This window comes from Glandiceps talaboti, chromosome 4, assembly GCF_964340395.1.
Source record: "Glandiceps talaboti chromosome 4, keGlaTala1.1, whole genome shotgun sequence".
NCBI lineage: Eukaryota > Metazoa > Hemichordata > Enteropneusta > Spengelidae > Glandiceps > Glandiceps talaboti.
This window is the reverse complement of record NC_135552.1, coordinates 28,869,596-28,895,262: the sequence shown is the minus strand read 5'-3', so window position 1 is coordinate 28,895,262 and position 25,667 is coordinate 28,869,596. Positions and strand designations below refer to the sequence as shown.

At 34.8% G+C, this 25,667-nt stretch overlaps 1 protein-coding gene across 1 annotated transcript in view; it reads right to left on the bottom strand.

The window, feature by feature from the left end:
• Nucleotides 1-25,667, bottom strand: part of LOC144433963 (ciliogenesis-associated TTC17-interacting protein-like) — a 46,961-nt gene that overhangs the window by 4,539 nt on the left and 16,755 nt on the right. Inside the window, exons 4-8 of the mRNA XM_078122381.1 lie at nucleotides 24,086-24,141; nucleotides 18,931-19,017; nucleotides 13,915-13,975; nucleotides 12,849-12,952; nucleotides 8,800-8,924 (exon numbers count right to left, since the gene is read on the bottom strand). Of these exons, the coding sequence (XP_077978507.1) occupies nucleotides 8,800-8,924; nucleotides 12,849-12,952; nucleotides 13,915-13,975; nucleotides 18,931-19,017; nucleotides 24,086-24,141 (433 nt within the window). The remainder of the gene's footprint in view (nucleotides 1-8,799; nucleotides 8,925-12,848; nucleotides 12,953-13,914; nucleotides 13,976-18,930; nucleotides 19,018-24,085; nucleotides 24,142-25,667) is intronic.

Sequence of the window (25,667 nt, the reverse complement as noted above, 5' to 3'; positions counted from 1 at the left end):
AAATCCCTTATCATGTGATGACTTACAAGAAACAAAATATATCATTTCAATCTTGGTTTGCCTGACATGCAGTTATTTGTGTACAAACTATACCCCCTGATAGACACATTAACCAACAACATACAAGCGACCCAGCAGTCAAAATAGCAGTCAAAATTTCAGAGTATTTATGCAATTAACTTTACATTTCCAGGAGGACACCATTTTGGCAGGTGTTCGGATTTGTACTGAAGTCTGCAACCCTTTTTTCAACAGACACTTGTCATTGAGGGTGCATGATGCATAGAATTCTATAGCATATATCGTGTCATTTGAAAAGTGGCTGCTTACTTCAGCCTAGTGTACTGATCTCCAATTTGACGTCATCACAATGCGCATGCTTCACAGAATTCAAAACTTTCAAAAGTTAAAAAAATACAAAAGAATTCACAAAAAATAGAAAAGAACATGATGTACTGACTTGAAATTAATGAATCTGAATAAGCTACCCTCAGGGTATCTACATGCCAGATATCAAAGCAATCGACAAACAGTATTTGAGAAGAAGTTTGAAAAACCCTGAAAATGGCACAGATCAACTAGGCATGAACAAATCTGAATAGTCTCCTCCCAAGGGACATGCACACCAAATATCAAAGCAATCTGACTGTCAGTTTCAGAGAAGAAGATGAAAAGAGAAAAAGTTGATGGACAATGGACGACGGATACCAGAGAATCAACCTAACCGTTAAGCTCCGCTCAGCTGTTCCACACCCATATAACATGCATTAGTTCGAAATGAGCGCAAATTGTGACTTAATTTGCTGTACATGTATATATACTAGTAGGTGACTCAAGAACTACCAGTTACTATCATTTTAACCTACACGAAAACATTCTGTCTTTAATATTAAAGAAGGCACACTTTCCAATGTCTTGAAGTAACGACTCGAATTATGACATTGGAAAACTTTGTGATGGCTGGCTTTGTCAATATTAATTACCACAATTAAAAATAAATGAGTCTGTAATACTCTTGGTCAGTCCTAACTGATTCCAATTCTAAATGCTATTTCATCTGTCCCCTTGGGATTGTTTTCATTTGTGAACAATAATGAAGTGTGTATGAGACCTGGTGATGATGTCAACTTAAAATTGAACAAATGTGACATGGTGGAAGGCTACAGTACATGCTATTGAATAGTAATATCCAAATCAATCATTAAAATCAAACATTATCTTCAAGACTTCCTGTATTCAATCTATAATCAAATCAATCATATTGTTACACATTTTGTTGTCAATAATCTGAAAAACTGACAATTTTTTGTGCACCATGACTTTTAATCTGGCATTTTTGTGTTCAATCTGTCCTATACACACTGTTAAACTGCATATCAAATATTATCAGATGTTTTCCTAGCACTGCAGTGTAACTTCAATTCTAAACCATGATATTCAATGTGTTCCCACTAAGATTAATCTGTATCTGTACAGTATCTGTATAAATATGTCGAATGACCAGATAACTGGTATATGATTGACAGAGAGTGAAGGCACTTAGTCAAGCTGGATTTAGAATTAGATTACTTTTCACATCATGTTTACTTTATTAATCTCTGATCAATATTACTGGATATTTCATTTCCACTGAATTCCATTTCCAAAATACATTATCTATTTATCATATACCTATGCCGACATCAATTACTCTTGATAACGTTTAGAGCGATATATCACTTCTGATATGAGATGTTAAACGTCATGATATTCACACGGTCAGCAGATTATGTGCATGTGAACGTCCCTTGACAATAGAGTCGTGCGATGCACGAAGCCCACAGTAGGCTATGCTCTTTTATTTTTTGTGTATTCTCTTTGAATTCCTTGGCATAGGCATATGCTAAATCGGCTATTACTTGATATTACTTCTTCATTCGTTGTATCGCTGTGAGTGCCATTTTGGCATCGTGACAATCATCTTACAACTCATGTCACAAGAACAAAGAGGTAACATCATGTAATATCCTCATAATATGAAGTTACCTATGGTAGAGGACATGGGGAAGTAAATAATTCTGCCTCCTGCTTTGCTAAAATTCTTGAAGTTGTGAAAAAAATGAGGAATATTCTGAGGAAGGTTATTACAAACTTAGGACTACAGCCAAAAGGATAGGACAAGTTGAAATGGAACAATGCCTTAGTTTTGCTAAAGTGCTTGTAGTTGGAAGATTCAGGAAATGTCCTGGAGTGGAATGGATAAATATCTGATGTTCCTACTTTACTGAAAGGTTTGAAATCCTGGAAATGAAGGAAAAACAATACATGTCTCTGCTTTATATGGGTTGAAATGAGAAAATCCAGACACAAACTAAAAGTGATGACAAAAAAGAGTCAGTTATCACCTAATGCATGTCAGTGGCTCCATGAAACAAAAGAGTGTCACTCATGGTCAGTGAACCATTATAATCATTCTTGCATCAACAGAGAAGTACAGGTAAAGTAAAAAATACACAATGTTTTGACTAAAACCTCGTAAGTTTCACCTTGAATTGTGTAGTACTGTAATGATTTGGCTTCATGCACATGACGGAAATGAGAAATAATTACCACATCTCAACAACAACCTTTATGATATTATAATTACAGTTTTGAACTTCCTTCCTAGAGACAAAATGTGGAAAAAGTGTCTAAACTGTTAGGATTGTCTCATCAGTTTAATTGTCCATAGAAGAATTCACAAAAATATCTTCTATATACAATGTATGCAATCATGCCTGTTCAGAGGGGATTGCCAATCAAAAAGATGGTAACATCGATTGTAGGTCATTGGGGTCAAAGGGTGGGAAAATCCATGTCATGTGACCATTCATGATGTCACTCCTCTAATTTTAACATATAAACAACTGTCACATCAGTGTATCAATTTTGAAATGGGGACTGTAGAGGATTTCTTTGGCCGATCTTTTGGCCGATTCTGATGACGACGAAGTTGATTTTGAAGACTGGACTCTAGAGGAAATAAGATAGGGATTTTTTCCAACAGAACTGTGATAGTGATGACAAAAATGACGTGACAGACCACAGACTACATTGGTGTGTTCACAACGACATCGATGAAAGAGCTTGCTTTCATTGAAATCCGTTTTGATGGAAATCCAAGCACATCAACCTCGGTATTAAACCAGAAATTCAGCCGTTAGATATTTTCAAGCTGTTTGTCACCGATGCTGATTATGATATGATTACAGTGGAAACAAATCGTTATACTGCCAATAAAACTGAAATCATAAATAGAACCATATACAGCCTCTGCATTTATCTGTATAGGAAAAGCTGTTTATTTACTTGTTTAAATACATGTAGTATTTTGTACTGTTGTTATTTACATGATGTTGGTTGTTGTTTTTTGAAAACTGTGCATAATTCACTGCAAAGATACATATTTACTACATCTAATGTAATTTTGTCAGGTATTTTTGAAAAAATGTTGTTTTAAAAGACTGTGAATTTTTTTACCCAAAAATACCACTTATTTTTCACTGAACACCACTGAGTACATCATAGCAGTCTTGGCATTAAATCATGGCACTCTTTACCAAAAATTTGATAATGTCATTGCCTTTTGCTTGGACAGCATCAAAATTTTGGTAAAGAATGCCAACTCTTGTGCAGACACTAAATTGTGATATTGCCCCCACTTAATTTTTGCATGGGTTATTATTTAAGTAATTTTCAGCTTGAACTATAATACTCGTTATTAGGCTTCAAGTGCATGCTAGAAAAAGGAAATACAAGTAATTAGTAAATTAAATAGTAGCCAAACAAGTTGTTATTATATTATAATCGTTCTTGGGACAAAAGTGGAAAATTTTCTATGTAGTTTGGATTTTCTCAGTTAATTGTCAAGAAATTTATATACTAGATGTTGTATCGACTAAGTGTCAAAAAAGTTAGGTACACCTTTTGCAGAATTTTCATTCTGGAAAGTTTTGTACCCGGGTTATTTCGTTTAAAGTTGTGCTCAAATGTACAAGCAATTTTGTCAGGTTTCTCCCATCTCTCATTGTTTTTTTGTATCCCTGGTAAAGACGCTGTTTCAAATATTATTCTCATGGGTAAAAATTTATTAGATAACACAAAGAATAAAGATACTCTCATTACCGATCTCATTCTCTTCTGATGATAAATCCTATAAATTACCAAACTTCAACAGGAAATATCGCTAAGAACAATGTAACAACTTACTCTCTTTCAATTTCTTATGCTTTCTTTCTGTATCATCAAGGTCATTTGGAGAGTAGACTGCCTAGAATGTTTTCAATTACTCTCTAGCAATAGGAATACCTGTCGAGTACATTTAAGTATTGGGGCAATATGTCATAGAAATTGAAAATGTATTTGTCTGATGAGACAGCTTCTCTACAGAGATAATAATAGCTATACGTAATGGTGGACCATAGGCTTCTCAATGTGTCACTCCGATGACTACTGTACCAAGTACCCACACTGATGGCTGCCTTCAAGCACTTCACGATTCATTGCATTCCATTTCAACATCCACATCAAAACCACCTACTTGAAATGAAGCTTTTTAAAGTTGTACTGGAGTTGGAAAGAAAATCTTTCAGTCAGTACCTGATTTCCCAACATGAAAAGCTTATTCATTTCAAGGGTGTGTTCAAGAAATCAATTAAAGACTCAAGATGAGTCTTGTTAGAACTGCCACTACATATCTCAGTGGAAGATTTTTGCACTGTGAAACACCTCACAAAAAGTACAGCAAAGTTTATCTAAGGTCAAAGTTTTGAATGTTAAGTTAATATTATTCCTTAAATAGCAACTGAGCTGTAAATTTCGAAAATAAAACTAGATTTACCAAGTCTTCACTTCTTCGTGAATGAATGGAGACATGATATAAAAGCAATAGGTGGCAACAAATAAATACTACAAAGTGTCTGATAATTGTGGAAATTCCTGAATTTTGATAACTGAACCAGAAGATCAGAGTCAAGTCCAAAGGTCAATGTCTCAAAGAAAGTGTGACACTTATAAAGTTATATTGAATGTAGTCTCCAGGTAACTTATGTATTAACGTTTTTGAGTTATGTGGTAAATCATGATTGTTCACTACAAATATGGCTGCCACTGAGTAAAAAGTGTTTATGAGCACCAAAAATAATGCATCTGTATCATGTATACTTTTATCAGGTTCTGTATTATCTATATACATGATCTAAGAGACATAAGCCACACATAATTACTACAAAGCGTCTGCAATATGTAGGTAATAATTTGGATGGTCTACCGTGTGGGTCAAGGTAAAGGTCAATGGTGTCACTCATATAAGTAACCTTCTGTGTGATTACATGAGCTTACACACTTGAATAGAGTCTATGTACTGAAGTTGTTGAGATACGCTGTAATATTGTGGTTTCTTAATTACAAATATGGCTGCCATTCAGTAAAAATTACATGAACAACAAATATAATGTTTGAGTATACTTCTTTTCTTCAATATTACTTCTAAACATGATTTAAAAGAAATTGGCAATAAGTAAATACTACAATGTGTCTGTGATAGGCAGGAATTGGCTCGATTTTGATACTTGGCTCTGAAGGTCAAGGTTAAGGGTCAAGATCTGAAAAGATAGCTTGCATCTGATAATACATGTATGGGGGTAGACTTGAATGGAGTCTCTATGTACATGTATTACAGTTTTGAGTTAATATGTAGTAAAATAATGATTTTCAACTACAAATGTGACTGCCATTCAGTAAAAATGATATAAGAACCAAAAACAATCCTTGTGTATAGTTCTTTTCTTCAATATTACATGTAAACAAGAAATTGGCAATGTAAATACTACAATGAGGCTGCAATAGACAGGAATTAGCTTGATTTTCATACTTGGCCCTGAAGGTCAAGGTCAAAGTTCAATGTCTCCAAAGATAGCTTGCATCTGCTTACTTGGGCACGACAAGTCAGCTAGACCATCATGCAATGCGATTTGTATGCTCGCAGATACCTTCAGAGGAGGCCATCTTAAATCTCATATCTTCACTATACTACTACATGCAATGGTTTAAAGCCTAGCAGAGGGTGGAAGTTCACCATCCTCATTCACAACAAGTTATTTCTAGAAATCGAAATTATGCTATTTTTAGTACTTTTTGAATTTTTTTTCCTTCGGCATTTCTATCGTATACCACAGTAATATTAATAAAATGACATTTTTGGTCAAATTTAGGTGTTTTTTCGATTCTCTTTCATAAACTTATGATGTTGTTGGAAAAGCCACTACATGTGACAATCAGCTGAAATGAAAACAAACTACGTTTGCACATTTGTATTCGTGCATTTATTGTCATTTTTAGACTAATTTTCCTGAAAATTCACAAATTTTGTGATTTTTGTCACATTTTAAAGTTGTCCATCTCTACGTTTTTCAAAATCCATGAACGAAGAATTGTAGTACGTGTGAATACGAATCGAATGATATACTGGGTGCTTAGGCACGTAGTGAATTCCTCGACGAAGATAGGATTTAAACGTAGTCATTCGTAACTGTGAATAAATGTTTCTGTAGTTTTATTAATTGTAAATGAGACAGTAAGCAGCAGGGTCATAAATCTTTACCTGTATTTTCTATGGACAATCGGTGCCGCGGTGGTGCACATGGACAGTGTAACGCGTATCATGCTAGGCACAACATTAGTCAAGTTACGTGTACACTGTATGCTTGTAATGGCAATGCTGTCACTCGGTAAATTGTATCATGTGCTAATATTATATTCTGGCCTTTGAGTGAGAAATGAGACAAATTGAATACAATTTATAACTGTAAGTAAATGTATGTACTTTTACTACTAGAATATTGATTGCGATTGTGGGATGGCTGGGTTGTAAATCCTCGTATTTTCTACAAAAAAGTGACGTGCACAGTTCATACCCGGATGCCATCATCACACAGGCCGCGTGTTTTGTACAGTAGTGTAAACATCTCGGTAATTACGCTCTAACTTTCGAGCAATCAACCCGGAGAAATAAAATTCAGCCAATAAAATTATAACTGTGAATAGATGTTTGTACTTTTAATAGTCTAAATTGTGATCATGATACGGCAGGGCGCGGCCAGGGTCGCAAACCACGATAAGTAAACGATGTATGCCCGGACGCTATGCAGAGAGCAGGTAACTTAGACCCACGTACGCTACGCTATAGGAGCATGCACCACAGCTCGGTTAATTATGTGTACTAAACCCTGGCTTTTGAGCAAAAAGAAAGAGACAAATAAATTCATGACTGAGTAAATTTTATTTCTTTTTAATGATTACTTTGGGACAGCTGGGACGACGCGATAGCCGTCAGATATTTTCTTCAAAAGTGACATATAACGTAATGCATGTGTAGAACCAACAACAACGTATGTGTCGGCGCCGCGCCTTCGATCTCCGAGCATACAAATCATACTGCATTTTGGGTAATCTGACGTGCCGTGTTGAGGTAGACACTTGACTGGAGTGTCTGTATATTACAGTTTTTGAGTTGTGCAGCAAATACTGATTAACTACAAATATGGCCGTCATTTAGTCAAATGTGTATATATTGAAAAACAAAGTGATGTGCACATGTACCACATGATATGTTACCTATGTGCTAGATATGAACGAAATAGTATATTGCATGTCTGAGAAATGACGCATTACGGATGGACAGAAGGACGCATACACACACACACACACAGGCATGCATGCACACACACACAGACGGATGGACAGGGACGCATACACACACACAGGCATGCATGCACACACACACAGACGGATGGACAGGGACGCATACACACATGTATGCACACACACACACACACACACACACACACACACAGACGGATGGACAGGCAGAGCCCATTGTAATAGCACCCCCTTCAGGAGGCTAATAAAAAGACCAGCTATTTGAATAACTTGGATGGAATGTTGTAAACATTCATGTGACATTGTAGGTGTACGGTACTTACCAAAATGTATTTACCATTTTCCATACTACATGTAAAAGAAATGCCTTATGAAATACCTTGACATGTCACAAATTCAACATATTTGTAAAATAATATCCACATTGAATGTATGGTTCATCTGAAAGCATACAAGTCATGCACATGTAGAATATCTAACTAACTTGGAGTCCTTCAATCAACTTAGAATAACACATTACTTTGACACCCCAAACATATTGTAACCTAGAGCATTGTGTTTTTGTAGCAGCAAATAAAATGCAAAGGTAAAATATAAAGTGATGCGATATATGAACTGGGTTTCTTTGTTGAAATAAGTATCATGACCAACTTTTTCTTTCAGCAAAACATTCTATCCTTAAAATTAGACTGGCCAAAAACTACAAAAAAACAAAACCTAGATGGACAAACAAGTCACATAACCCTGAATTTGTTTTGTTTTTTACTTAATTATACAGTTCCAAGTCTGCAATCATGGGAAGAGCTGGAGTCACGTAACTTTTGACAGTGGTCAATTATTGTACTTTTATGGTCATAATCCCCACCACCACCCACCACCCCGAAAGCTTCTTATTGTACAATTTTTATTTTTATTGCAAAAATGGGGGCTGGAAACTTGCATTTTAGAAATGAAAACAAAATCTAAAGGGAGAACCATATAATAAAGTTCATACACAATTTCACCATGATCTACATTGAACATGAGCTGAGGTATAATATAAAAGTTTCAACACAGCTATTAACATTACACATGTAGTCAACTGACAGGTATGAATATCAAGTAGTTATACAAATAACTCACCCATCAGTAAGAAAGTAGGACTGCCATGATGTTGGTAAGTCATGGGTAGAATGAATAGTTCTCTCTATTCCAGCTACATGCACTTCCCGCTCGCCAATGGTTTGTTTTCGCTCCTCAAGGGTCCTCTGTAACAGATTTCAAAAGTGATCTTTAGCAAGACTGCACTACATTAGCAAGCAATAATTGTATCAGCTAGCAAATGGACTGTGAAGTTGGTAGGCTCTGAATCAAAGTAGAAATCAGTGAAGAATGAAGACGACATCAGTTTGGCTAACATTTGTGCTTAGATGATTTATGATTCAAAGTAGTTTTCTTGCTGGAGTAGATTGGATTCTATGTTATGACTTCTAGTAAAGGAGGAGAGGATAACATTTATAAAACAATGTACATGTACTCTGTAAATATGTGTTGCTGGAGGTAGGAGGATAGATAAAATCCATCCAGTTCCCCTGGTACTTGTCATGAACATTTCAATGCAAATCTAAATGGTTCTAGGTAAAAAACCTAATATGTAAGAAAACCTATACTCTTTTGCAGCAAGTCTTTCCAGGTTTCCTATCTGTCATTGCAGTTCCCATCCGTAGCAAAAATGCTTATCATTCTAAACTAGCAGTCACGGTTGTGTTTCCTTCAAAAGTTACAGTACACAGTATGGCTAACTATGCAACTTTTACCTGATCCCCCCTCCAGTACAAAGGTTGCTATGCAACTTTTACCTGATCCCCCCTCTAGTACAAAGGTTGCTATGCAACTTTTACCTGATCCCCCCTCTAGTACAAAGGTTGCTATGCAACTTTTACCTGATCCCCCTCTAGTACAAAGGTTGCTATGCAACTTTTACCTGATCCCCCCTCTAGTACAAAGGTTGCTATGCAACTTTTACCTGATCCCCCCTCTAGTACAAAGGTTGCTACGCAACTTTTACCTGATCCCCCCTCTAGTACAAAGATTACTATTCAAAGTTATGGTACAATGTAACATGGTAGGAAGATCTACGCAACTTTTATTTCTTCTTCTATTACAAAGGTTGCTTTTCAGAGTTACTGTATGGTACATGGGATGGCAATCTATACAACTTATCTTTACCTGATTTCCACCCTATTACATAGGGTACTTTTCAAAGTTAGGTTACACAGTACAGAAATCTATGTATCTAAGTTTACCTGAATCTCCCCTCCAATATCAAGGTTGTTGTCACTGGTATAAGATAAGGTGACAGTCTGTGCAAATTTAACAAATTTCCATGCTCTAGCTCTCACCAAGTTTACCGATCAAAGTTATGACATGCAGCATGGGAATCTATTCAAATTTTACCAGATTTCCCCCAAAATGTGTAAATCAACACACGTGATATTTGTCAAAGTCTGGTAACACTTTTCAAGAAGACCACTGCAACGGATATCTCACACTATACTTCTATGTTAGTATGTATAACATTGCAATGAGATAAATTGTAAACGTTCTTGTATGTACAGGCAAACAAAATTGATGTAATAGAAGACATTGATGAGGTAACAATGTATGTATGAATGGCCCAAAATACATTCAACTACCTAAAGTGCTACTAGCAGTTTCAGTAGGACTTGCTATGTGTCACCCAGAAACTATTTTAGACAAGAGTGTAACTGTAACACTTGGTATCTACAACAGAGGTACTATAGTTGCACTTTTAATAGCTAAAAAAATAGGAATAAAGATGAGTATATATGGTGTAGTGGTACAACTAGCACTTTTTCATAGATACCAAGTAGTACTTATATAGTCACACTCTGAGTCACACATTGCAAGTCCTACTGAAACTGCTACCATGTAGCACTTTGGGTAGCAGAATGTGTCTTTAGCCACTCATACATAATGACATGTTAGATATTACTATATCACAGAAAAAGGTTGTAATGGTTGAGTTGGTAAAATGTTGACAATCAAAACATTAATTAGAAACAGTTTCATTACTATATCTGTGTCCCCGATGTGTGCTATGTATTTAATACTTGTACATAGAAACCATTCCCTAATGGTTGTGAAGTCACAGACATTAATTTCATTAACCTTGAGAATTGATGACAAAGTTCAAACAATTACAGAGAATAAACATGTCATTTGTTTAACTTGATAAGTTGCACTAATTCCAGTCATTGAGGAATTTCCAACTTTTTATAAAACTAAGCCTATTTGATCACTAATTTATACCCTTTTCCCATGTTATCTTCTACAGCAATGCAATGAACCAATTTAATGTAAATACGATAACTCAGGAGTGTTTCTAATATTTGGACTATTGTAAACTATCATAAACAGCATACAGAAATATACTAAAAGTCTATTATATATTAAGTTGATGGAGAGCTCAGAACTAGAAAGTACCGTTGCCAGTAAAATATTGAAACAATGAAGAAGTAAGTAATTACTCTTGCCAGTTATTGTTATCATTACTCTGAAAACTACAACATATATTGAAATATGTATACATTTTCACAAATTCCAACATTCTTACGAGTCACTTTTCAAGTTAATTGAACATACACCCAATGCAAGGTTTTGTTTTTGTTGTTTTTTTGATAGCAAAGTCTCAGAGGGGAAACTTCAAGTTGCCTTAGGGTCATATTCAATTGACTGTTAATAGACAAGACAGGCTCAAGACATCCCCTTTGCCCTAGTGAGAGAATATCAAAAACTAGTCTCTAATTGTAGGTCCAAAACCCCTGTAAGGTATCCTGGCATACTGCTGATAAGAATAGATAGCAATCCATCAACATATAGTTAATTGGTTGTCTAGTAGCACAGGAAAATACATGATGCTGTAGGGCATGATGTAAAGTACTCCACATAATAGAAAGAGACACAAAACAGAACCCATAATATGGTGTATTTGTGTGGGCTCTGTAGTCAGGTATAGAGATTGGCATTTGACTTGATGAAACTAATACTGGAAGTTTTAAAGTTTTCGTAAAATTTATGAAATGCCACTGGTCACCATGATTTTAAAGAGGGCACAAGTTAAGCTGACTTCATCTCAGTTGTATTTCATAACTTTAGGAAACATGTAACAGTCATTTCTACAAACACTGCACCTCTAAAATTAGATTGAGAAAATTGGCAAATCTGGCTCTGTACTACAAAAGTAAGTATTCAGTTTTTGATGTACTATTAGTATTACCAATGGTCCTGGAGTGTTTTCAGTTTCAATATGGGGCACATTATACTATGGGGGTCATTTTCGGTTTCTATCTGATGATGATGATGATGATTGTTTAAATTATTATTATTATGTAATATTAATATTAAAAAATCAATAATATTATTTAATTATTATCACTTTATGTTTAGAACACTTGTAATAAAAACAATGTTTTCACATTAGAATATCAAAACACAATGCGTATTTATACTAAAACTTTACAGGGACCACCAAAATAGTTTTGGAAACCATCCATAAATACCTTGCAAGCGGCTAACACGATTGACAAAATGTCAACACTTCTACTATTAAATGATTGACTGTGTCAAAGTACAAATCTAGTATTTATCATACTATCATTACATAGGCTTTAACAATTTACAACATCATTAGAACACTATATCAATTGTAAGCTAATAATACTAAATCATCTGATCAGGGTATTTCCTTTGAAGTTCTTATTTCTAAATAAGTAAAAGTATACAGCAGAAAATGTTGATAACAAATATTCAGAATTTTCTTTTTATTATGTAGCTGATAGAAAATGTAGTATAGAAACTATTAAACAGACAGTCAAAAATTGTAAAGCTAAATATTTATTGCAGCAGTGGAGAACTAATTATCCTAGTACTGGAGAAGCAGAACAGTTGAAACAAGCTACAGTTTTAAGAATGTTGAATAAAAAACTAAACATAACTTTAATGCTATCAAATCGCACGCACACACACACACACACACACACACACACACACACACACACACACACACACACACACACACACACACACACACACACACACACACACACACACACATACACACACACACACACACACACACACACACTCTATAAGTAGAAACTCAGACTTACGTAGGTGGCCTTACAAAGGTTGGTTTCTGAATCAAATGATATAAATGCTACATCTTCTGTTACTCCTTTATTTACCATTAGTCTTTGTAGTAAGAGATTTGATGCTGTAAAAAGTCAAAGTTTGAAAGAAAGGATTATTGGATATAATGAAAGCTCCATCAATGATGGCAACAGAGAACTAATTTGGAAAAGCAACAACTCCATAAGTGTTAATGTCATGGTAAAATTGGATCTCTACAGCTGTCTGTCTGCCTGTAAATCCATCCATCCATCCATCCATCCAGCCATCCAGCCAGCCATCCATCCAGCCATCCATTTGTCTGTCTCTGTGTCACAGTATGACACCACAGTCTGTCTGTCTGTCTGTCTGTCTGTCTGTCTGTCTGTCTGTCTGTCTGTCTGTCTGTCTGTCTGTCTGTCTAGTCTGTGTCTGTCTGTCTGTCTGTCTCTGTCTGTCTGTCTGTCTGTCTGTCTGTCTGTCTGTCTGTCTGTCTGTCTGTCTGTCTGTCTGTCTAGTGTCTTTCTGTCTGTATATGGTTGTAATAAAGTTATATCTAATCTAATTTAATCTGTACAGAATGTTATTTTTGCCGAAAGCATGAAACCTGCCTTTGGTAAAACTTCTTTTATCTGCATATTCCAATAGGTGTGACAAGTTTGTTATTGGGTGGCTTACGCAGGAAAATAACAGTATAACAAAAATATGAATAGGCGTGCAATGATACAAAATGTAGTTAGCATGTATCTTTTCAGGAATCTTCCACATTTGCATGTACATATACATCTGCTTTCTTGCAAAAACACAAAAACAACCTTTAATAATCATGACACAATTTGAAATTACAGGGCAGAGAGTGATAAACAAACAGTGAGTGCCATGCCACCTATTTCACAATGAGAAATCATACAAGGACATCCCTGCAATATGGTATGGTTTGTCAAAAATGCCACTGGAAAGATAGATATTTGTACCACTATCATTCATAATCATAAAGCCTTATAACTTGTCACAATTTTTGCAATTTCAAGGACACCAAAGGAGTAGAACAATTTACCATTCTCTCACCTTCAGATACGAATCCCTGCATGACATCCATGCCATAGGTTTGTGCCATCCTTTGAACATCCTGTAAAACACAAGACATTAATTTATTTACGTAAAAACAACCGATACTTATGATAAGAGTGTATTTTGTTAATTCTGTTTTTAAATCCTTGTTCCTCTTAAAATTTTCGAAGGGTATATGTGACTCGCTTTGTTATGCGGGAAATAAAACAGCACTGCTGGAATAGTGTCATAAATAAATTGGAATGTTTTAAAACCTAAGAAAGATATTGTTTGTGTTTGTGTTTGTGTGGCATGCATCTTTCAAATTGTGACAACATTGAGTGGATCCCAAAGGTGCTTCATTTGCATATCTGGTATCTGTAGGTGCTTAATTTACATATCTGACATCATCTCTTTCGTTTCTGGTTAATGATCTTTGGATTTTCTGGTTCCTAGATGCAATAAAGGATATTTCGGTAGTGGCGAGATCTCGCAAGACTGACTAGCAACAGTTGCTAATTACAGGACAAAAGTCAAGCTTTGGCCACCAAGTGTCATTTAAACCCTTGAAAATACTGTGATTTGGCATGACTATATCTTGATTTCTTTTGCCAAGGCAGTATGTCAAATATACTTAGATGAGGACACAGTTCACGATCCAAAGCAAGATGTCAAATCTTGCATATTTTATGCATTTTCAAATAAATTTATGCAAATAGTGTCTTCATACATTTGTACGCACTTCATTAGTACTAGGAGTTTAAATCCAGGCAGAGACATTTTGCCTGAATGTAAGCTCATACGTATGTGTGTATGTGTAAATGATGCACTGTTATTACAGCTAAAATGATGTAGGCTTGGTTTTTCACTCATGTGACATGACATTTATTACACATCCTCAGACAACTTCTAATGCAAAAAAAAAAAAAATTACATAGGTGCCGTGCACAGTGGGGATGTCCAAGTTGTCAAGTTAAAATGTTGATTATCAGTTAGAAAATAAACAATTGCAGCCATTAAAATGATCAAGTTCATGTGTAATGTTTTCATTAGAAGACTGTTTTTACTGCACTGAGAAAGAATAGTAATGCTTATCAGTGTTCAATGTGATTGGGTAATAGGTCCTGCGGTGTTTATTGTGTCTCTGTTATTGTTAGTCTAGAGTTGAAATATGTCTAGCTCTGTGTCAAAAATGTAGTGTTCCATGAGTTAAACACCAAGCCTACATCATTCTAATTATAAAATCGACTGTTACAATGAACTCAAAATGTTTCTATGTTCCTCAGTTAAATTGAATGGTTAGGGGGTGCTACATTCCTTTGGGAAATCATAATTTCCTTCCATGATCCACAGTTTGTACTACAAATTGAACCGTTTTCTGTCAATTAGTTGTGTCTTTGATAACCTGACGTATCGCTCATTTTGGTATCTGAAAATAGCTGTTTTATTCATATTTGGGGGTTGACAACTGTCAACTCCAAAGTTTTCTAAAAACGTTTCAAAATTTGTTGGCACTTTTAGACAATAATCTTCATTTAAATGACATCGACTGACAACATAGACAGCCATACAGGGCCCCAGACCAGAGACCAACTAAACTCACCACGACGTATGTATGCATTGTGCTGTTTTGAAATAGCTCGGGTGACACTCGTACCCATATGAGATAACTCGGAGGAGCACATGATGTACATTATGTTATTGACTGTTTGCTGTTTTCTATAAACACTACAAAGTATCTCTGATACAGTGATAGGCAGGAATTGACTTGATTTTGATAATTAACCCTGAAGGTTGAGGTCAAGGTCAAAGGTCAAGGTCTCCAAAGCTAGCTAGCATCTGATGATATGGGGTAGACACTTGAATGGAGTTTCTATGTATTACAATTTTTGAGTTTGGATGCACGAACAGACGGGTGCACAGATGGAGCCAATTGTAATAGCACTCTATGGGGGGGGGGGGGGGTGTTTAATAATATCCTATAATGATAGAAAGATACATTGACCTAATTTTCCTTGAATGGTAAATCACCTTTGTATATCCAGGATTTGTTCACACATATCAACAATTCTCATTACAATTTGCATAATGACTGTAGTCAAAATCATGTTGTACCTCAACAAATTTGATAATACACTAAATGTACTGTTGTGATACACCTTCATCTACACATACCAAGATGAACCCCATTAATGATTTCAGCACAATCTGCTCAGTAGTTTTGAAATGATAGATTTTTTACCAAAAAGACATATTTTTAGCCCTAATTTGCATATGATGGGATCACCATGTCATGAACAATTTTTAATCTAAACACCACTAAGAATATTCCCATCAAATTTCAACCCAATCTGCTCAATAATTTTGGAATCATACATTTTTGACCAAAAAGACTCATTTTTCTTCCTAATTTGCATATCACTGATGGGATCACTGTGTCTTAAACAAATCTGAATCTAAACATGCCTGAGAATGTTCCAATCAAATTTCAGCCCAATCTACATGGCAGTTTTGGAATTAAAGAATTTTGACCAAAAAGACACAGTTTTAGAACTTATTTGCATATCACTGATGGGATCATCATGTCATGGACAGTTCTTAATCCAAACACCCCTAAGAATGTTCCCACCAAATTTCAGCCAAATCTGCCCAGTAGTTTTGGTGCAATCATTGTCATTTGAACATTTCCTAACTAGACACCAAAAGTAATGTTACGATCAAATTACAAGGCGTGTACAGAATACATGGAATTATGTTGGAAGACACGCAATGCACCTTGAAACCAGCAATGGTGTATTAGCATATACTTGTTTATTTAGATGTTATTCACACTAAAATGTCAAGCCATTGACTTCCATTTTAACTTTATTAATTTTCATAATTTATGTATTTCAAGGACTTACTTTTCAAGGAGAGAGGGGACAGACATTGAAAAATCAAGGGCATATGTAATGATTTTTTAGCAATATCCTTTATCATGAACAATGAATTGTGATGCTATAAGTTGTTCAGTTAGATTCTTTATTTATAATACATACAATATTATAGCATACTGTGTGATGAAGGATATATACCAAGCTGTAATGGTTCTAAGTTGGCTTTTCAGCACCGCCTCCAGGAAAGAAATTACAAATCAGGAACAATTCACAGTATCTACCAATTGGCACATTAGCTCAGCTACTTTGACTAGTGTTTAGGGGATGTGGGTACAATTCCTACACGTGTCACTTTTCTTTCCTCATTTATAACCAGTTCTAAGCTATTCACACTTGTGATATTTTGTGTATGAAGGCATGCCCACAAGACTACATAAGCATAAAGCCATTATAGAACTTTTTTTTTTTTAAATTTTTTTAACTTTTTTTTTTGTGCTGGGAATTCCTCCCAGCAATTATAGAACTTGCTATACATGTATATAGGAAAGTGATTTCAGTCCATTACAGAAATGCTGAGATGGTTTTCAATCCCACAACTTGCAGTTCACATCAAATGATGCAAAGAACTATGACAAGAATGCACATTCATATTTTCAAGATAGCATAGTTTACATTACTTGTATCATAGACTGTGAAGAGATTGTAGGATTGTTGATTAAACATTGTATCAGTGTTTACAGTTTTCACTGTAAATGCATTTTGTGCAATTCAATATTGGGAAAATGTCTTGATCTCTGAGAAACATGTTGATGGACAGTGTCTTTAATAATGAAAACGTGAAGATGGTATTCTGTACAGATGGTGCACACCATTAAGTTATAATAGCATCCATCAAACGATGAGATGTTGTATAAAATGTGGTACAAAACACTTACACTTTACTGTAGATACTAAAATTTTATTTTGGGTCTAACTGCAGGTTAAATTTTACCAGCTGTGCTCAGAAATATTACAGCTACTCTACACAAATGTGTACATGTACAAACACACACATACACACACACATGCACACAGACAGACAGACAGACCCACCCACCCGTCCACCCACCCACCCACCCACGCACGCACGCACGCACGCACGCACGCACGCGCGCACACACACACACACACACACACACACACACACACACACACACACACACACACACACACACACACACACACACACACACACACACACACACACACACAGTTTCTAAGCTTTTCTACTGCAAATTACAATAACAGCATTATATTATGTTCACCACTACAATTTCATCAAATCAGACACCATAAGCTTAGGGTAAAAAATTTAAAAAAGATCAATATTTTCATTGCCCTTTGTATGTTTGATGTGATCAAAGCTAGCTATATATCATTATAACACATGCAAAGGCACACACACATGCACAGACACACACAGTTTTATTGAAGTTTTCTCTTCCAGTAAATACAAGAATTAGTTACAGCAACAATAAGATTGTAAGTACATGACTAGTTCACAATATTCAGGAAAGCAATTGACATATAAATAACCATTCTAAACAACTTGAGTGTGTACTATAGGAATGAAAAAAATTGCAAGAGATCATCTGATCTTTTTTTTCTTCATCTTGAAAGTGCATAATGCATGTACGTGTAACTATGGCAACAAAGGCTGATACAACACATCATCACATGTCTTCTCTCTATTGTGATATGATGGGTGACTTTTTAAATATCTTTCTGATCAAACACCAAAACTATCGAGTTGGAATAACAACTCGTCGTGTAATAGTGAACAATAAGAAATGTCCTGTATGTTTTATTTCCATTCCCATCCTATCACTCATTATGATTTATAACATGTACTTGTGTACCTTGTAACCCTTTCTGACATCAATACCAATACGGGATAGAACTGATGTTATGCATGTGAAATAACTAGTCTATCATGTGTATCTTTGTGTACAATGGCTTACTTTCAAAAGAAAATTATTTAAAATGTTTAACTCAAGCTTGCCCTGCAGACTTTTATATACTTTGAGTCACGTGAAACACACATCAGATAGTCTGTCATGACAACAAAAACTCTTCAGAGCACTTAGTTCTAGTCTGATAGGACTCTTAAAAGACTTACCTCTCCCTGCGTGATGACTTTATTGACCACATACTGTCCATCCTGCTGTACAATAAACGTTTTCCTGTCCAGTGGATGATCTTCAAGCTGTGGAAAAACGACAATAAGGAGGTCTTCAAATGTGATAAAATCATCCGTTTATGTGACTCATGGAAAACTTTCTCATCTGACACTTGCAGACTGTTCCCATTCACTCTTTAAATCAAACAAGTATAAAGCAAACAGTGATCTGGCTACAGATAATTTTTCTCTAAATCGATCAGAGTCACATTTTTCATTCCTTCCCTCGCGAAAGAGAATAAACTGCCTCAGTGTGAAATATGAGAATGCTATTCACAGGTGCATGAAATTCAACACAGGCTCTTATTCTTTGATAGGCATATCACTTGCAGGTAGACTACAAAATGCCATTAATTTTTGAAGATTTACAATCACGCAAATGGAAAAAGTGTTTGTCCAAACAACACATCACTCTTAAAGTGACATTTTACAAGGCAACATCAGCCAATTAATGCTATTATATTTATTGTTTTTCAAAGGCAGGTGTGCCTCATAGTACATTGTATGATCCTCCATACACTTTGCTACATTTTACTGAACTAGGCTAAAAGCTAAAAAAGCAAATACTGATATTGCGTGATGATTTCAGCAACACTCTAGCATTCCAGTATTTTGCAAGATTGGTTGATTGATTGATTTTATTTGGGTAAAAATTTATACAAGTACATATTAAAATACAAGGATAAAAAATCACCGAGGATAACACATAAAAGTATTTTTAAAAACAATTATTTCCAATGTGGTCCTCATAGGGGTATTCAAAACGCCATGGCAACAATGTTACAACAACAAACAAACAAACAAACAAACAAACAAACAAACAAACAAACAAAATTAAAATAATTTTAAATGTAATACAGATGACAGAGCACAAAAAAAAAAAAAAAAAAATTATAAAATACACAGACTACACCCACAATGGTAATTGGTTAACTATTACTGATACTATTGAAGAGAAATTTTGCAAGTACATTCGATGTTCAGATTTTTTTCTTAAATTAATCATAAATGAATTCAGAGGTCAGACTGCAAAACAGGATATTACATGTACATGGTTATATAGTATCCTGCCCACACCAAGGCCATGTTAGTATGCCTCTTTTTACATGAAGGCATTAAAGTTTCATTGATTTCCTAGCTCCTTGCCATTGGATTTTCAACAATTTCCTTATGATCCTTGATGCTGATTGTCATACTTGTAGTACATGAACATGTACCTGTCAAGTGAACAAAAGTATACTGTGACCAAATTGACTGTCCATGTTTATAACTTGTGGTCTATCGTTCTATTTCAGTACACAGATATTTGTCAGCTTTTGAACCAACATACATAAGCTTGCCTTATCCTAAATGTTATACAGAATATTCAATTGAAACATAAGGATTGTACTTATTGATCAGGACTGTTTTCCTCATTACTTTTGCACTCCTTTATACCAAATTTAATATAATATGTACATACATACATACATGTACATACATACATACATACATACATACATACATACACACACACACACACACACACATACATATATATACAAATACATATACATATACATATACATACTGTATACATAAACATATGCATATACATATACATATATATACATATATACATGTAGTTGTTCTCTAAGATCTCTTTCTAACATAGAGTCTATTGAAAAACTAGCTAAACGTCATGCTGGGAAAGGCATGAACAGTGCATGCCAGTAGTAATCCATCACACACACTGACAGGTGGTTGTAATTGATTTCTCCATTCGGTTTACTACAAACTCAACCTCCAGTTTCAATGTAAGTGATTTGAGGACGCGATAATGTCACAACATTTCAATATAGCAACACTCCAATATCATAAAATATCACTGTTGGTGGTAAAAAACAGAATTCTGGGCTAGAGAAATCCATCTGACTACTACGGAGATGTTCATAACGCATATAGGACTAGATTATATTTGCTTAATATGCATTTATTTCACTGTAAGACTAAAAGGAGTAGAGTAGATACATATGATTTCAAATTAGCGAGATGGGCAATACGTGTTAGTGACTATCTTATCCCACTGTGACTGAACTCTGGCAAGCTGCAATTTAACAGTAGCTCAAGCTTTTACTTTTGTAATCAAATCACCACAGCTCCCAATTTCAAATAGCATGGTGTTTTCAAAAAATTGTTTTTATCATACACAGCTTAAAAAAACAAAATAAATGTACTAGTATATTGAACATCAACAGTCTAACAGAAGCCCTACAGACAAGAAATCATTATTATAACAAATTTAAACACTACCCGGGGACAGATTGTTTAGCCTGGAGAAAATCAACACATTACGCACACATAGGTTGAGTTAAGATTGAAAAACCTCATAGTGTAGTTACCCCAAGTCATCATTTTATCAAGAAGGACCATGACAATCTGATACATGTATATGTGCATTGTTATGGACCGGCCATCATGTTGACAGTGTATTAAAAGATTTTCAGCTATCGATCAGTTTATCCAATGTTGTTTATCAAACCATATAAATCTCTCAACTTGTTCCAACATGTAAATCTTTTTTTAACAGTTGTGAGGGACTCGGTAACATCGACCTATATAAGATCATATTGTTGCACACTCAAAAATTGTCAACAGGCTATAATTTTTACAAACACTTGTTCCAATTTCATGTTACATCAATTTCAAGGATCAATATTTGGGTTTTTTTCCATAACATTCTGCTATCACAAGTGACATTAAGAATCATTTTTGTGATGGACTTTAATATTCAATAAAGTTCCGATGGTGAAAAAATTTGGATGGACTTTATTTATTAAAAGTACATCTACAGTGCATTCACACTCACATATACAAGCCTTTATGTGTTCTGTTATGTTGTACGCGTAGAGTAGTAACATACATGGGAAATACATGTATACCCAAAGGACGAGTGTAGTACATGTGAAATACAATAAATAAAGCAAACGTAATCCATTTCTCCATCAGATTCAATCAGATTGTTAATTTGAAAAATTTCATGGATAACAAACAATATTCCATTTGTGACCTGTGGCTGAAAAAAAACTTAGATTATATAGCAAGAGTTTTCTATCCTTGATGTGGCAACAAAATTTTCCAAGTTGTCATGAAAAACAAGTTTCAATGGCAGTAAAACATGCGTGCAAAAGTATGAATTTATTGGCTGTCATCCTATTTTTAGTGTTCTACTGTAAATGTACCATGATATGACAAATATTTGCTAAAGCATCAATATGAATTATGCTAACTCTTTTATCCATAAAATTTGAAGGGAATGGTGATTCTAAGACATCATGTCACCAATACTCAAATAACCATACAGTTCAAGTTGTTCCTTTTTTTAAAAAAATAGCACAACTGTACAGTTTTTGTACAAGTATTTGCATACATTTTTTGAATGTTGTTCACTTGTCTATGAATCCCTGGTGTTTAATCTTTGCAATGTGTGTGATCATTTGGCTGTTGCTATGGGCGTGGTGTTGTTGCTAGGTATATTTGCATACATTTTTATAATGTTTATTCATTTGTCTAGTATTAATCCCTGTTGTTATCTTTGCAGTATATGCAATTATTTGGCTGTTGCTATGGGAGTGGTCTTGTTGTTTGGCACATTTACATACATTTTTTGAATGTTTATTCACTTGTCTATTAATAATCCCTGCTGTGCAATATATGTGATCATTTGGCTGCTGCCATGGGTGTGGTCTTGTTGCTAGACATATTTGCATACACTTTTTGAATGTTTGTTCACTTGCCTACCAGATGATGTTATTTAATCAAAATATACTGCCATTTGGTTTTTGCTATGGGTGTGGTCATGGTTGCTATGGCAATTGTGTCAAAATGTTTTGAACAAAATCTGTAGAATAACACTTCTAGAAACATCTCACCAATTTTCAGTCTCATTTACCAAGTACTTTTTGTGATATAAGTTTTTGACCAAAATTCACATTTTACACCTAATTTGCATGTCACTGATGAGATCATTACATGCTTAGAGTTTCTTCATCTATACACATGACTCCCAGATACAACCCAATTAAATTTCAGGCTAACCTGCTCAGTAGTTTTGGAATTAACGACTTTTGACCAAGAAGACACATTTTTAGCCCTAATTTGCACATCACTGATGGGATCATCATGTCATGAACAATTCTTTATCTATACACCCTTAAGAATGTTCCCACCAAATTTCAGACCGATTTGCCTAGTAGTTTTTGAGTGTAAGTTTTTTTAAACAAAAATCACATTTTTTTAACCAATTCACCCACTGGTGATAAGATCATTTTGATTTGTACACTTCCCCAACTAGACACCCAAGGTAATAGACCCACCAAATATCATGAAAATTGGTCCGCCAGTTTTTTACTTTAAGTTGTTTACACACATACGCATGCACGCATGCACACACGCACGCACCCACACACAAACACACACACACACACACACACACACACACACACACACACACACACACACACACACACACACACACCTACCTTATCAGTTCAGTTGTGCTAAAAACTGCTTTCTGCTGTTTGCAATTTGGTATAACAAATGAGTATTAAGAGTTTAACTGATGTATTTTCATGTAATGTAAAGCAAACCATCACTGCCAATATCTATATAATATAGTATCACTTTTGAATTCATTCTGAGTTTATCTGGTGCCCCTTTTCATTCAAAATCAAGTAAATAAATATACTAGTATGTATAACATTTTCACATGACTTCAATATTCTTTTCATCTTTTTTTCTTCTAAAATTATTGAAATAAACTTCCTATAAAGTTAAATAAAAAATACAATTACACTATTACATTATAGAGGGTACATCACAATTATCCATAAATGTCTTGGGTTTCACCTCTCTTGTTTTTATCTTTTTATTTTTAAATTCATACATTTTAAATTTGCACAGGTTTTGTTGGTAGTCTCTCAGTCTCAAGGAGCAAGGAACAAGTGATCTATGTCTCAGGTAGATGGATGATATTTACATGATCTTCATTCTTAGAACTATTTATGCAAGAATATGCAAACACCTATAAATAAAAGATGTCATCGTTTCATCTTACCTTGACATACTCGTGGTGTTGCTGTTCCAGGGTTTCAAGACATTTGGATACATATGCTGCAATTGGAACAAATCAAATTAATTATCAGCACTGGGTAACTCGCATGCACGCACGCACTCACGCACGCACGCACGCACACGCACACACATACACACAAATATCTTCCAGCAATTGTTAAAAAATAGTGCAGTGCAGAAATCTGGTCATTTGCATAACTATACACTTACAACAGGGATTCAATATCTACTACACTGATGCTGTTGGATAAGTTAGGTGATTTCACACATTTGGGAATAACTAAGCCCATCCAGTGAGTGATTTATCTTGTAAGATTACTGAAGCATTTGCCACTGGGGAATTCACAAGGAATGAATCAGTCATGCATCGAGTATACAAATCGTTTGCAAGAATGCATTAAGTCCAGGTACACTGTATTGAAGCTACAGTAAGCAGGACAAGTGTTGTTGAGAACTCTTTTGTCAACAGTTTTAGTAATATGAGTTTGTAAAATTGACAGAGTGTACCATGCACTAGAGAAATGTAACTGTCATGAAAGAATCCTTTCACAAGGTATGTATAAAGAGAGTGATAGACATGATACACATAAAAGTAAATAATTTGAACTGTATTCCATGCACTTGAGCCAATTACACAAATGCAACAGAACGAAACTTAAGAAATGCAGGACAATGCCAGTATTGAGAATGTTCTAAAAACATTTACATACAATGAATTTATTTTGAATATGTTCTGTGTTCTAGAGCTGACTACAAAAAAAAGAGAATGAAAATGACCTAAAAGAAAAACTGACACAACAACATAGTACATGTATTAATGTGATAGAAACATTCACAAACATGTACAATACATGTAAATATAATTTGAACTGTGTTCCATGCACTAGACCTGACTAGCACAAATACAACTGAACTACAAGAAATATTGCATTACATCTGGAGGAGGATAAACATTCACATACAATATTCAGATTTTAACTTGTCTACCATGCAGTAGCTTGATCAGACTACACAGTACACTACTGTAATTGAACAACTAAGAGAAATCCTGTGCATCATCTGTACATCATCATACTAAGATTAGTAAGAACATGATAAAAACATTCAGTGACATACATGTATTAATTATATTTTGAAATATATTCCATACACTAGACACTAGAGCTGACTCGGACTACACCAATACCACTGAGCTAAATGATACTTTGCACAAAGTCAGTAGTAAGAATGTCATACAAAACACTACAATATAAATCATGTATGTTTCTTTATTGGAATAAAGAAAGACTTGATACAAAACATTCACATATTTTGAAATGTTCTTTATATATTAATATATATTGAAATGTTCACTAGTAAGTTATTACCAAACCAGAAAGACCATATAGTTTCAATCAATCAATCAATAAATCAATCAAAAAAATTTATAGAGTGCCTGTATCCAATACGAAGTAGAGTTCAGAGGCGCTGTACAGTTAAATATTGAAACTTTCGTATACAAGTATATTTTAGGTTCTTCCTGAAGGCATTGACCGTGGGTGTCTGTCAAAGCTCCAGTGGCAATT